A 15,732-nucleotide genomic window follows, 5' to 3' on the forward strand; every position below is an offset into this window, starting at 1 on the left:
TTTTTTTTTTTTAACTAACCAAGAATCACTTTTATTTTTAATCATGTGACTCTGTTTCTGCAAATAACTGTGGATTTACAATGTATGATTCATATTCAGTCCTGTAAGACTTATTTGGGAAATCAAGAATACAAGAATTATTATCACAAAACCCCAAACCTGGATTTATAATAAATAAAATAAAACAAAGGTTATAAACATAGCACAGTAATGCTAATTTTTCATGAAACTTTTTGTTTCCACTTTTGATTTTGATGACAGTACCATTTAAGGCTAAATAGAGTCTTTTCTATTAAGAGTTTTGGTTTTCCTTTTTTCATCAGTTTGCTGATGCTTCCTTCTACTCATGAATGCTTGTATAAGTTATTCTTATTTAATGAAGCCAAAAGGCTGAAAAACAGATTTTTCTCATGCACAGGTCCACTTGGTCCACCAATTCTCCTTTGCCATTTGGCAAAAACTCTTTTAGTACTTAGACCATACAGAAAACAACATTTATAGTTATAAATAACACTGCAAAGATGCAAGATTGTAAATGGCAGTGAAGAAATGGAATATACAGAATGTCAATATTAGAAAGTGAATCATACCCATTATTAAGAAATAAAAATAATGAATTCACAAATAGTCCTATTAGCAGAAGTAACAACTGTGCTTAAGAAGCAAGTCTTTAGCCTTACCCAATAGGCCTTGAAACAATAATTTCAACTTGAGGTTCTGATTTTGATTCTAAAATAATGTTGTAAACTTCTTCATTTGTAGCTCCAGGCAAGGGTTTACCATTCCATTCTAGAACTTCATCCCCTTGAATTTAAAGAGAAGTTTATCTCATTTCTATATTCTTTTACAAAGAATTGCATTTATGAATTGCAAAGATTCTTTTATAAAAAATTCTTTTACAAAGAATTGCAAAGAGAAGAAAAACATTTATGGAATCTATATAACCAAGTAACATTGACTGAAATCAATTTAAAAGCTATGATGAAACCCCCAAAAAATTTTTAAGACACTATGAAGGCTCCTTTCTCAGAACACAGCTACAATTTGTACACACAACACATATTAAAAAAATCACTTGTGCAAACATACTATTTCCAAAATAATACAGAACATGTTATTGTGTAATGAAATGGAAGAGTCTTTTTAAAAGATCCTTTATTAACTAGCAGTAATAAACTTTGAAATCAGGTTAATCTTCAAAAATGAAAAAAAAAACCTTCAATACCTACTTTTAAGCCCTTAAAAATCATGACATTTTATTACAATTTATATACAGTGCGTTTTGATTTCTCTACAAGGATAGTCTTCACTGTCAGTGTCAAACTAACTAAAAATCAAAGCAAGGAGTAAGTCACTACTTCCTGAGGATGTTTCAGAGGGGGAAAGGAAAATATGATGCGAAAGTTATCTAACTAACTTTCTTGTTTCAGCTTGCTATTTCCAAAATTTAAATAGTATGTACATTAAAATGCATTTTGGCCCTATTATAAAAAGGTGAAAATCTTTTAAGTATAGTTTCTAAAGAAAGATCAGTATATACAATTAAACTGCAGGAATCATAGGGGAAGTTTACACTCATACCCCATCATATGCAGCAGTCAAAACTTCACAACCACTACCTGATGACACAAATAACTTTCTTCATTATCAACATACAAGCAATGCTTTTATGTTTACCAGATTCAGTCAGGAACAGTCCTTCAGCTGCTGGCTTTGCTCCTTTTTGAGATCTAAGTCAAATGATCAAACTCACACTTGTTAATAAGCCAAGGAAAACTATCCTAATTGAAGTCCTATCTACCAAAAGACATGGCTTCAATTTCTCTTTATGTTCCAAAATTGTTAGTCCTTTTTTCCCAAACAGCCTATATTTCAGTATTTTAAGAAAGGACTCCACAGAGCATTCCATTGGCTTTCAAAGCAATTTGGCATTCTTTAAAACATGAGGGCTTGCTAATGACAGACTTAATAAATGATAGCTGACCTAAGTTTAATTTTCTACTATGTTGTTTTGCTGAAATTGTGTTAAATATTTCATATATTTATTACATATGTTATGCTGGGGCCAGGGAGGGGAACAGGAATTAGATAATGCCTAGGAACTTCATTTAAAATTTATACAACTCAGTGAAAACATACAGTTTCTTCTGTCATTCTGACTGTATTTTAAAGCTAACAACCGTTATAAACTAACATGTTGATTTTCCCTAAAATAACATCTTGTTTTCTTGAGAGATAATTGGCTTAATTTTCAGAAGCATCCCAGGCATTAAGTGCAACAACATGTGGCCAGCTTAGCAGTACTTCCAACTTGATAGCAAAAACCAACAGGGACATATGTTAAATTTGTAGCAATAAAAATCTAAACCTAATTTGCACAGCAATTTATGTGTCATACTTTGAAGATGACAAAATACCTGCAACATAATTGAGAATCCTGAAGAGGAACATGTAAGGTGTCTCTATTGCTATTTTAGGGGACTTTTTTTTTTACTTTTGAGAGTCACTAGGAGATCAAACAAGTGGAAAAAAAGTTGCCAAGATGATTTAACATTAGATCATCATAGTCAAAATGCTAAATTAATGGAAATGGCTCCAATTACTCTTACTGAAAACTAGATCCAAATAGGGACTTGAGTGAAATGTCATTTTTGCTAGTTCTGACCAGATCGCCACCCATCTTTCACTCAGCTTGTCCAACTCTTGATCTTTTTGACCAGCCAACCTCTTTCACATTGTCTCTTTCATCTATGATGCTGCTTGTAAGGCTTACATTCTGATTTCTGCTCTCAGTAACAGGCATGGAAACAGGAAAACACCATCCAGACACTTAAAAGTTTGACATATGTAAACCCCAACTGGATATGTCCAGTCTGTGAGTATTTCTCTTGTACTAGAGGAACCCAAATTGGACACAGTACTCCAGATACAGCCTCATAAGCACTGAACAGAGAGCAACAACCACTTCTCTCAACCTGCTGGTCACAATCCTGCTAATACAGACTTGTACATGATTGATTGGTGTTTGCTGCAAGGGTGTTTTGCCAACTCATGTTCAACTTACTGTCCTGCAGCATCTCCAGATGCTTTTCTGACAACCTGCTTTCTAGCTGATTGGCTTCTAGTGCTTACTGTTGCACTGGGCTATTCTGTTCCTGATGCAAGACTTCATATTTGCCTTTGTTAAAACTTATAAGGTTTGTACAATTACTCAAAGATTTATCAACTGGCCAAATTTTTGAGGTTTTTCATAAAGAAAGAAATTAAAAATAGCTTTGACTTAAAAAACAATCTAGACCAGAGATTAGAAATGTAGTGTTTCAGCCCAAATAGCTCAAGGTAGGTGAAGAGAAACTTATTTTCTTTAATTATAATCTGCATTGAAAATCTATAAAGAACTATAATAATTGGTGTTATTAACCACACCTATATTGATTTGGTAAAAAATATTATCAAATACCAAAACAAAGAAGGATATCTTTAGAGACTCATCGTCTTTTCTACTTCTTTATTACTATTTGCTTCATGCAATTACCCTAAATTCATACAAGTTGTCATTGGAGCTTCTGGATTCCTAAGCAAGCACTGCATAGACTTTGGGTTTTTAAGAGAACTCTTGGAAACTAGTTGCTTCATTTAAGAGCTTGAAAAGTGGTAACAGCATAGCCACTTATTTGTAAGTGAAATATAGACATCTTACATAAATGAAATATTTAAAGATCATTTTCTTGGGTTGTTTACCATTTTTATTTGTAACAATTCACATTGAAAGAAGCACTAATAAGGTCCATTGTGTACACAGTACATCACTGTTCCAGTGACACTACAGTGCAAGTAAAGCAAGTGTAGTGAATTTTGTTTGCCATAATGAAACAGTTTTAAAACAAACTTTGCATTGGTTCTATAGAGTGTAACAAGTAGCTCCTGAGCTAGCAAGCAAAAATTTACCAGTGACACTCAGTCCTGACACGAGCACTGATTAGGAGTGTCTTTGTGTCTTGAGTGTCTTTGCTCATAAATCCAAGCAATTGGAGTTAATAATAAATTAGAAATGTAAACAAATGTGGCATTCCATAACATGTAAGTATTGTCCTGCATTTAAAAAATATTATCATATCACATGACCAATGTTGATATAAATCAGCAGCTGCATTCCAGAAAGACATAATTAAAAGACAATACATTTTATATGCAACCAATTGATTTACCTGCTCTGAGATGCCCCACCACATCAGCCAAGCTACCTTTCTTCACTTTGGTAATGAAGGCACCGAGTCGTCCTAATTCTGTCATTTTTCCTCCAACAACCTGGTTAATCATAAATTTGTGAGTTTCCAAGCCACAAACCAGACATCATATCAAGCACAAAAATATAGACAGATTTGTTTTCACATTATGTTTAAAATTAAACCTGAAACATGCATATCTATTAACCATTTGCGCTTCACAAAGGCTTAAAGACAAAAAGTTAAAGATACAAAAAGGCCAGATCTACTTGAAAAGAAGTAAAGCTGGCACAGAATGAATAAAACTGGGGCTGTTCAGTCGGCGAAGAGGCGGCTGCGTGGAGACTTCACGGCAGCCTTCCAGTATCTGGAGAGGGCCTACAAAGATGCCAGAGAGGGACTCTTCATCAGGGATTATACTGATGGAACAAGAGGTAATGGGTTCAAAGTTAAACAGGGGAGATTTAGGTTACATATCAGGAAGAAATTCTTTACTGTGAGAGTGGTGAGGCACTGGAATGGGTTGCCCAAGAGAGTTGTAAATGCTCCACCCCTGGCAGTGTTCAAGGCCAGCTTGGATGGAGTCTTGGGTGACATGGTTTAGTGCAAGGTATCCCTGCCCATGGCAGGGGGCTTGGAACTAGGTGATCTTAAGGTCCTTTCCAACCCAAACCATTCTGTGATTCTATGAAATTGATATTCCTTTTAATGTTTGACTAACCAATCTTATGCAGATTGTGAACTATCTAAATTTGTTGCAGAAAGAATGTTCCTTAATAAATAACCACGAAGATGTACTTTTTGCAAATAGTCTGTCACATGCTTAAGTTTAGATTGCAAGTGTACATCCAATCAAATGTATGAAAATCCCCAGATCTAATTGGTACAACAATTAAAAACTTAGCAAGTACACTATCATGAAATGTGGGCAAACAGTTCACAAGTTCATTGCTACTGCTAAAATCCAGGCCTCCTCATCCAGGCACATAACAGGACAAAACAGCAACTTCTGGCTTTTGCCAAGGAGAACTGAGAAGAGCTATTTTTGAAGATGACTGCATGCTAGACAGATCAGGAAAATCAGGGGGCAGGGGAGAAGGTACCCTCTAGAGACTAGAGTTTTAATAAAATATAAACGAAGAAAATGTAGTTTGCCTGACTCACTGTTCTCTTTAGCTATCTTACTCTCTTCAGTCAGTTTGGGTTCTTTCGTCAGGAATATCCTGGAAGGAGTTTTACAATAAAATGAAACAGTGGAACGCTGGTCCATTAGGTATTATTTCCCCATGCTGCAACCACAGTAACTAATAGGAGCTTCACTACAGATATATATCCAAGAAGATCCAGAAGCCTTCCTACAGACAATGTTGCCACAAGACAGTATGTCAAATTTATCAGTGGGGGCCTTAATTTATATCATACAGAAATGAAACTTGAAAACTTGAAAAAAAGTTCTCCAATCTGCATTTCCTACTAGGACCAACCTTTTTTCTCACGTATTAAAAAACAAATAAAAATTGCTTACTGCCAGCAAAAATCAGCCTTTGTGATGATTTTGTCTAGTAGTGACTACTACACATTTAGTAGAGTGAAGCTGTTCTCATCTTCTGTATTCCCATGCCACGCTATCTCACTTCAAGGTGGATAAATGGCTCTTACCCAGGACATGCCATTACCAAGTTCACAAAGTTCTTTCCTGATTTAATTCCCACCATGACAAGCAGAAGCAACAACCCACATCTCCATCACATGCAAGGGACTGAACTATCAGATGACTCTATACAAGGAGTCAGTGCCCTTGGAATTAGACTCAGTCCTCAGGGAATGGGAATGTTTCATATTCTACATTGTTGCTGTTCTCACTGGGGAGAGGAAGACACCCAAATTAAATTCTCTCATATTTGGAGCACAATATAGTTAAAAATATACATGGAGAGAAAAATTCTTTAACTGGCACAGTCTACTCCCCATCAGCTTCAGAAGTCACACTCTCTTTAAGTGAAAGAGGCAAAACAGGGACATGAACCTAAAAGTCCAATAAAAATGACTAATTTAGGAATTTAAATAAACTGAACAGTGTTGCCAATGTCTTAATTTTGTGGCACCAGATTAACTAGAATTACATTTAATATAATCTCAACTATGCTTTAAGAGGGCTTTTTTGCAAATTTTTGTATAAATGTTTAGGTTCATTCTACAAAATTTCTGTTTCTGAATGGCTGTGTGGATTTTAAACACTGACCTTTGCATCTGGATGCCATTTTTATATGTGGGTTATGAGATTAATTACTTGAGTGAAATGCAAACAGTAGAGCTAGAAAAGGCAGGGCTCCATTAATGCCTTGCAATGTGCAATATACATTTGCAGATAGGAAGCTGCATAAACATAGACTTTTTGATCAAAACAGTTTAACTCCTTTGCAATGAATGAGTAGAAGACTGCATAGAAGGGTTTACATTCACATTCATTACATTTACATTCATAATTTACCTGCATAACTTTCCTAACTTACTAAAAATGAGGAATCTATTTTTATCAAATGACCATATAATTGGAGAGTCCTCTGATTTAAGGTGTTAGACCTCTAGGTCAGTGGAATTTTCTTTCATTTACCACATAAGCCATATAATACTTACTTTTAGCCCCAGTAATGCACCTGATTCTTTTGGCATGGTTGTTCTCTTGTTGAGAATAACACGCCCAATTAAGCGATCTCCCTCTTTAGAAGGCTGCCACGTTACGGGATGCTGTTAAAAAACCCAGCAGTAGAATTAAGGAATTGCAACCATCTTCCTGTATTTAGATGCATATTTATAAACCAATAAAATTTCTGGAACATTATGTCATAGTAGACACAAACATCCCTCAGATGTGTTACATATCACACCTGAGGTCTCTATTATTATATCTGTTGGACTCTGACTTCACTAAATATTTATGCCCACTGAAAAAAAACCTCAGCACTAAGTCAGCAGATAGAATTATGATGTAATTAAAAGTTCAATACAATTAAACATTTAAAACATGTCTTAGATAATAAAATTAAACTTTTATTTTTAAATTTCATGACCCAGAAAAGTGCATTCACAAATTCTGTTCTTTAGCATAGTATACATGTTATACAGCTCTACCATATGGGTTCAGTATGCAATAAAAATCCAAATCATTGTATCTCACTCCAAGTCACTAATCTCTCTCAGAACAGCATCACACTCATAGCTGCTTTTGTGGCATGTAGTGAAATCCACTATCATGTCTAGAAAAGAAGTTAAAAGTTTACATTCAGGAAATTTTATTAGTATACATTTTGATGAAAATTTCTTCCTGATTTCAATTTTCATGATCCACTAAACCAAATGTTCATATAATTACATATAATTACATAAATACATTTATTACATGTTACATATAATTTGTATAGAATATTTTTTCACAACAAAATATCTATGCTGAACTGAAATAATCAGAAAACATTTTAATTCATACTTATGAACCTCTTTTTTCCTATTTCTTACCGAACTAATGGGGGATGTCTCCCTGCTGTGCCACGTGGCAGGATCCAGCCAGTAATAATCCAAGTCACCTGGAAGAATATGAATAGAAAGAAATGTGTAATCTTTCAAACAGAGAAAGATGTATTTAATGATTACTTCTGCAGGCATGAACTTAATGTCCAATAGTTTGATGAAGCATATACAAAACCTGTGTCATGATTCAAAATTAACTTATATAATTTGAAAACAATATGGCATAATAATTTAAAACCCAAACCATATAATAAGGCATTGATTTAGACCTCTGCTTTTTCACGAATTGCACTCCAGAATTGGTTGTGCACGCCAGCTGTTTTTTGCTTTGCCCAGTCATCTTTCAAGAATGGACCCCAATGCATCACAATCACAGCACTCCTCCTCCCCTTGCTTCCATAACACACACACAGGACTACAGCTAATGATGACATGAGAGAGATTATTCCACAAAATAGGCACTTAGCTATAGTTAAAGACAGAACAGTCAACCGCACTTCCAAATCAGCAAAGTAGCTGATCAATCCTATGACAAAGGATACCATACAGATGGGAGAGGCACAGGAGCCGGTAAAGGGCACCAGGGAAACAGCCACACAAATAGAGCAAATAGTACCAACAGCAGATATGAGGCTGCAATCTTCCGTTTTGCTTGCACAAACTTATACGCTATGTATATCAAGAACAAACCCATGAATTACAGTGGTCTGGAAGCCATGAGCCCATTGAGCCAAGAAGGGGAACTATGGGTTGGCTTTGGAAGAAAAGGCAGCAGAGTGTAACACCACAAAGAGTATACTGAATTTATGGAAAGCTAAGGAAACCACAGTTTGACTAAATATATTACAGCTGTAGAAGGCTGAGTTGGTAGCAAAAACCTACCAACTTCATTGGCAGTTGTCTGTGACAGAGGACTGATGTAACTGTACTCCAAGAAGGAAAAGGATGAGGCAGGAATTGCAAGAGGAAGAATACCAGGCAGTGCAACTCAGAGCACAATTTTCTTTTTGAAGAAGGGTGCAGGTGATATTGGGAAGGACATAGGAGAATGATGCAGGTTAGATAGATCCAACAGAAGGGTAAACGTGACCCTGCTACAGCATGAAGAAGTCTGAAGGATTTCTGTGGTAAAATTAGTTTTAAACAGACTATACGTGTGAGCTCTGAGCCTCGGTGTTAATTCATCCCTTCATGAAAACAAAATCTAAACTATCACTTAGGTTAGTTTTAGAGGTTAGTTTTAGACCCTGAGGGAAACACAGTCACCTTGCACTGAGGTTTGTATCAATGCCTGCATTTCACGCATTTTTCACCCTCACTTGGGCAGAGAACCTTGGTGATTTGAAATATGGTAGTGGAACAGTTTGATAATACTGGTTTTGAATTCACAAGTGACTTTTTATTTTTCAAGTCTTTAAATTATTATGTCCCAGAGTTAGTTTTCATTACGGAACAACTCTTCACACACTTTCCTAACAACATTGCTACAAACTTTTTAGTAATCATTTAAAAGACACTATGAAAAAATCCTACTATATCATTAAAGTCAGATAGCTATTGCTGATACGCTCTTCACTCCTGATATGCTCTAGATCTTCAGAAAACATTTTATTTATTATGTACACTTCAGGCAATACATCTTCACTATCTTATTTTATAAAAACCATCTCTATAATGCTACTGTTGGATCACTACTTTTATTAGCAAACAGGCACCCAACAGAAGCCCAAATAAAGCATGCTTCTAGAAAGACAAAATATATAAATTTACATTAAGAGTTTAATATTTTTTACTTTCTGCAAGTATGTAGATGCTGATTATGAAATAAGAGCTGTACCATTCTATAATCCATAAAATCTTTAATGGTTTACCATCTACATAATTATATGCACAAGCTTATTTTTAAACAGCTTATTATTATCATATGCATAACCACATGAGGCAGTTTGCGGTTGCATTACCTAACTGCTGTTCTGCAATTTCGGAGAGCTTAACTTCATATTTTATTTTTAGCATCATTCCTTGCACCTTTATAGACTTCAAGTTGCAATAAGAACAACAAATCCATGAACCAGACTGCCACCCTAAGTGCCAGCAGTAAGCTTGGACCTGGGGCACAGAGCTCTCCAAGAGTAACACCAAAAAGCAACTCTCTGCTGGGTGAGCTGGCCTGCCACAGGCAAAGCACAACACATTTTCCCTTCATGTTTCACAGCTATTTGCTGAGCAATAGAGAAATGTTCAGGCAGGAATAAATGTCAGCTCCAGCATGCAGATGTGTGCGTCCAAGTGCTCAAACCCCTTTTTGCTCCTGTTCCCATTGCGCCCTGCTCTCTTTTCTTCCTTCCCCAGCTTCAGCTTCTGGGTCCCAGTTTCTCTGCTGTTCTTCCTCCAGGTTATTGCATATCCATGACTGCTTGATTCATGCCACTAGCATCCTTCCCCACCAAGTTCCTGCTGTAGCAAGGTCCTCTCATGTCTTCTGTCTTGGCTAACCTGCTAGTTTTCCCATCCTCACCAACTACCTACCATTTGCTGCTTTTCTTCCCTGTCCATTTTGTTGCCATCATCTATCTGCTGCCTCCTTCTGCTTCTGGCTTTGGTGTCATTTCTTTAAGTTGCGTATTTTAATCTCTTTTTCCCCTCACACCCCTTGATACTAAGCTACATCCTCGCCACCCCCCCTCCCGACACCTAAACCTTTAGCTTCTGTCCCTTTCACCCTTCCTGTCTGTTCTGCACTTTGGTAAACTCCAAGCCATCAGCTATGTCCCCTGCAGCCGACCATGGCCCTTTTGCCCTCTGCTCTCTGAAGCTGAGGGCAGGAACTGCGCTGCTCTGCAAACGTGGCTCTGCTGATCTGGAGCATGGACATTATGCTGAGAAGGCATAAAGGTAGCTATCAAATTAAAAATGTTGACTGATAGTAATCAGTCTACATGCAAAAATGCATGAATTGGGGTTAAAAAAAAGTCTACATTCTTGCAAAATTACTTAGTTTTAAGATTCCTATTAAAATTCAGTATGATGCAGAGTACTGGCATACAAACTTTGGTTGAATCTGCAGCTGTAACAAGGGGTTGACAATGGAAAACGTCAGTTAATCTATATTCATAAACACTTATAGAACATGCAAATTAAAACATAAAGGAACAAAACCCCCAAGCTTTAAAAACATTTTATGCCAGCAACACTGAGAAGAGGATCTTGACATCTGCAGTTCAGTTCTCTGTTACAGCTATACTTCAAAAACCCATTTCTCCTTGATCATTCTATGTCATTGCTGCTTCTTTACTTAATACCTATTTATGCCATTCTTGCACTGTCATACTGACTATTTGTTTAATTACGCAAAATAATTTTACTGAACTAGTTTTGTAGAGATCCAGGAATAGGTAAACAATATGCAACAACTTACAATCTAAGAGCATAGTTTTAGAATTTTAGATTTTCTCAAAACCACCCCACGAAAACTTAAAACAAAACCCCCCTATACACAGCATACTCTCTCCACTGGTAAAAGTCACTAGAAACAAACAGTAAAATAAGACAAATTTAAAACATTATGGAGAAGAAAAACCAACTTATCTAAGGAGCAAATAATTGATATAGAGGCTAAAACTCCTTTTAAACACTTTCTAAACAATACTTTAAAAACATTAAAAACTTAAAAATAAGCCTCTATGAAAATATAATTTTTTTTTACATTACTGATATATTTCTAAAACATATAAAATATATTTAAACTTAAAGCATATTATTAAAATTGTATTTGCAGTTATAATGCACAATTTACTTACGACCTACAGAGTGAAACAAGTATATATTTATAAAACCTTTTTTCCTGAGGGAATAATTCAGAAGTTGCATCCTGCCAGCAATTAAATATTTTTCCTGTTAACATGTTGCTGCTCAATTACTTTACTCTTGGACAAAGAGCTATTATCATAAATCTACTTTCAAGACACAAATGTGTTGAGTTTTTTTCTGTGAAAGTCTTTTGCAGTCTTCAATTAGATTTCAAGATGGGAAGTAAAACTCTTAAATTGCTGTCAATTTTATATCTGCAACATGCCTGTCTTCAAAATAAAGGGAAAGCAAAATTTGTAGCACCAAACCCACATTTTCTCTAAAATACTTCATCTTCAACAGCACTACCCATACCAAAAGCTAGTGCTAGGACACTGGTTTTAAGTGAGATCCTGCAAAGCTAAGAAGTGCTGGAAATGACAGCCTTGTCTCTCTTGCAAACCCAAAACAACCACAAAAAAGTCCATTATTCTGTATGACCAGTCACAGTGATTTTCAAAGAGTCTTGAATACCAGAGATAAAATACCCCAAGATGTTTCCAGACCCCAAATCCATCCAGGCGGCATTCAGATACTACTGATATTCAGCAAAGAATGCACTTCTGGTGTTTTGCTCAAAACCAGATGCACTAGATTTGCAGCAGTTACTTAAGACAAGAAACAGCCTAATGGTAAGAGTCAGTCAGCCCATGTTAGGCACTTACTTGAGCCTAACGTGGCTGCTGACTAACAAATCAGTTCTATCATGTAACTAGGAAAATTAGACAATTATTTTCAGAGGTGGTATTTAAAATTACGGTACAAACTGGCTTCCTGTATAGTTAGACTAGATCACTGTAATTAACACATGCAATGGTAATTTATTTACCTTTATTAATTTTTAGAGTCAAATATAGCCTGCATTAAACAGACAATAAAGCTTTATCAAAGATCCGAGCATCCTCTGTTATGTCTTCCACAGTGCCTATGAAACTGGATCAGTAACTTAAGGAAATGATCAGTAGATGCCATATATCAAGCTACAGAAAGTTTTAACAAATGTAAAGAAACTCCATGTGTCAACTTGATTGCCTTCATCCTTCGTAGCTTGAGTTTTCATGAGTTAGAAGACCACTCAGTGTGCTGTTGGTAAATGTGTTCAGTACACTGTTTATTATCATCAAAAACATCTGGCTTCTGTTACAGATGTGATAGGTCATATTGTTGAGCAAGAAAGTACTTCTATGCCCAAGAAAAAAAAAAAGATACTAATCATGTTATCAAGTCAGAAAACTTGTTCAGTGTGTAAACAATGTATGTTTAAATCATTCTAGTCAAGCTGCTAACTAACCACATAAAGAGAAAATACATGAGTACCCAGCTTGACAGACAATCCTAGCATCTAAGTGGCAACCAAAGAATTCAAAAGCTACCTATTTATTTATACAGAAAGCATCACAAAAATGATCATTATCTCTTTGCTCTCAAATCAAACCACTCCAGATACCTACAGTTTAGAACTTAAATCCTTGCAGAACATGGTCTGTGTTTTACCAATTATGCAGTTAAAGGGCAGGCTGGCTCATGCAGTATGTGGGAAGAATGCACCACATGACTGTGAAGTTTAGGTTTTATTTTGCACAGAAAATATATAATTGCATTGAACTTGAATTCCCTGCTGGCACATGTCCTAAATGCTGAATGCTAACATACTGTAAGACTCCAAGTTCAAATAAAGACTAGTACTCCATACAAGTGACAATTTATATGTATGATACTCATATTTGGGGTACAGATCCGGCACACATGCCTGTGACCCCAATAGCTGCCAAAGCTGGAGCCAGCCTCTCAGATCATTCAGATCAATATAATGAGTTTCTTATCCAAATATTTACATAGCAAAGACTTTTTTATTTTATGGATTGTGGCTTTTTTTTTATTCGTACAGTTTACATATACTCACTTTCATAAGAAAGTACTGCACTTGTGTTAATTGATGGCTTAAGAATTTTTCTCTAAAGGAATACTTGCAAAAGAACTTTCAACACAAAACCAGCTGGGCCAATTTGTATATTTCACAAGGTGGACTTCCTACCTGAACTACCTCAGTGTTGTTAGAAAACTTTATGGATTACTGAAAGCAAAGATTACTAATCTTGCCAACTGGAAGCTTAAAGCCAAAAATCACGACCTATCCAGTCAAGTAACAAGCTGAGGATTTGTGAGTGTTTCCAAAACTTTTAATATGGACACAAGGCACGTAACGAGGAAGCTATCCTAAATTTCCTGAACCTCTAGGGGGTCTCCTCATGTGACTCCCTGAGACAACACCATTTAGTTCCTTCACTCAAACACTGACAGTGTTGAAGAGCTCATTAACCCTTTCCAGCTAGATGTTTATTCTTATCTCAGAGACTGTCCAAAATGTTATTCTGAGGATGTGTAAGTCTTATCATAAGCATGTGAGTCCAAGAATACATGTGCTTTGCATTTTGAGGGATGGCCCTCAAAAGACTGTTCTGTAAGGTCTTCAGAAAGTGTTGAGTGTTAAAGAACCTGGAGAGACATAGAGATGCAAAATACTAAACAACGTGCATGAACTTCCATTACTCTGGAAAGCTCTTTTAAAAACTCTATTAAAAATTGTTTTGAGGATACCAGAAAACATGGTTAGCAGTATCAAGAATGTCAAATCAGTAGGCTAACATTTTAATTGATTTTTTGATACTGTGGTATCTAAAGATTTAAGAAAAGTTTTTTTTGTCTCAGGGCTAGCTCTGAGTGCTGATTTTGCTGACTTTGATTACTCTCTTGAGTGGAAGCTAATTCTGTAGACGGATGCATGGATGGATGGAGATCTCCTGTTTGAAATTTAGAGCTTCTTAGAATAAATCTATTATTGCTATCTAATTCCAATTCAATATTGACACTAACTTGTGTTAGCAGTTCTATCTGAATTCCTTTTCCATATAATGAACACTATTTTTGCTTTGGCATGATCTCTTGATAATATTTTTGTTCAGCGTATGATGAAATTCGCAAAATGCAGAGCAAGTTATCTCAAAAAATCACATGCGCTCGTAATTTTGGAGACATGGATACACAGCTCTCCCATATACTAAAAGCCTGACCAGCTCTTAATAACTTTTCTGCTGTTTTGAAGAAATTCCCAGCACTTCAAGTATGCCATGCTGTTCTTCAGCCTAACAATTTTTCTTTCCTGTGTTTTTTGTTTGTGTGTTTGTTTTGGTTTTCTTTTTGGGATTTTGGTTTTTGTTTTGCTTGGGTTTTTTTGGGTGAGGGGGTTGTTTTGGTTTTGGGGAGGATTTTTTTTTTGTTTGGTTTCGTTGCCTTCTATGGAGAGGTGTGAGAAAGTATTTTAAAAAGCCCACATAGGCAAAATAGCTTAAAAAGCTTTCAGCTATGTAAGTGTGGGGTATATGGTGGGTTTTGGGTGCTTTTTTTTTTTTATTTTATTTTTGGTGGGGCAATACGAGGCGGGGAGTGGGGAGGGTTGCTGTTGTTTTTTGTTTGTTTGTTTGGGGGTGTGGGTGTGTGTTTTCTTCCACCCTTCTCCCCTCCTCCCCACCCCCCGGGTATTTAAAACCAATTGAGTTGAGTAAGTGTTAATTACAAAAGAAAGTAAGATCTTCATTTTGGACTCTTCTGCTATTTTTCCCCTGACGATTTAAAAAAAAAAAAAAAAAAAAAAAAAAATTTCAGTTGAATATCCTTTATCTTAATATTTGTTAAAGGCTGATTTATTAACAAATTATAATTCAAAAATCAAAGCTGAAAAGAAATTCTCCTCAACCCTCAGGGTGTTTCTACACTGCCAGAGTACATAGGAATCTTAACAAGGATAAGCAAAATAGAAAAAAGTGTAAGCTTGTGAAAGAGCCTTAGAAGTCCCAAGGATACAATGCCCAGTGAGGTATCAGTGGCCTGGTAGCACCCACTGCAAATATGGTGACCCAAATGGGCTATGACCAGGGAGGTATATTTGAAAATACCGTTTCTCCTACTGTGGGGGAAGAGGAAAGGCATTTCTGCTCAGACACAGAAGGTAATACGCAGTATTTATAAACATCCTCATAGAAACAGCAGCAACTGGGAGCAAGGCTTTTCCTTATCTTCAGGACCACAGGAATGGGAAGGGAGAAAGACATAAGCCTTTCTGTTGAATGTC

The 15,732-nt window shown here is 36.1% G+C and overlaps 1 protein-coding gene across 32 annotated transcripts in view; it reads right to left on the reverse strand.

The window, feature by feature from the left end:
- RIMS1 (regulating synaptic membrane exocytosis 1) overlaps positions 1-15,732 on the reverse strand; it is a 309,338-nt gene that overhangs the window by 130,434 nt on the left and 163,172 nt on the right. For all 32 annotated transcript variants that reach the window (XM_030490062.1, XM_030490059.1, XM_030490038.1 and 29 more), the window contains 4 exons: positions 7,743-7,810; positions 6,864-6,974; positions 4,209-4,308; positions 681-804 (listed from right to left, as the gene is read on the reverse strand). In XM_030490062.1, coding sequence (XP_030345922.1) covers positions 681-804; positions 4,209-4,308; positions 6,864-6,974; positions 7,743-7,810 — 403 coding nt within the window. The remainder of the gene's footprint in view (positions 1-680; positions 805-4,208; positions 4,309-6,863; positions 6,975-7,742; positions 7,811-15,732) is intronic.

The sequence above is a fragment of the Strigops habroptila genome, chromosome 6, assembly GCF_004027225.2.
Source record: "Strigops habroptila isolate Jane chromosome 6, bStrHab1.2.pri, whole genome shotgun sequence".
Taxonomy (NCBI): Eukaryota; Metazoa; Chordata; class Aves; order Psittaciformes; family Psittacidae; genus Strigops; species Strigops habroptila.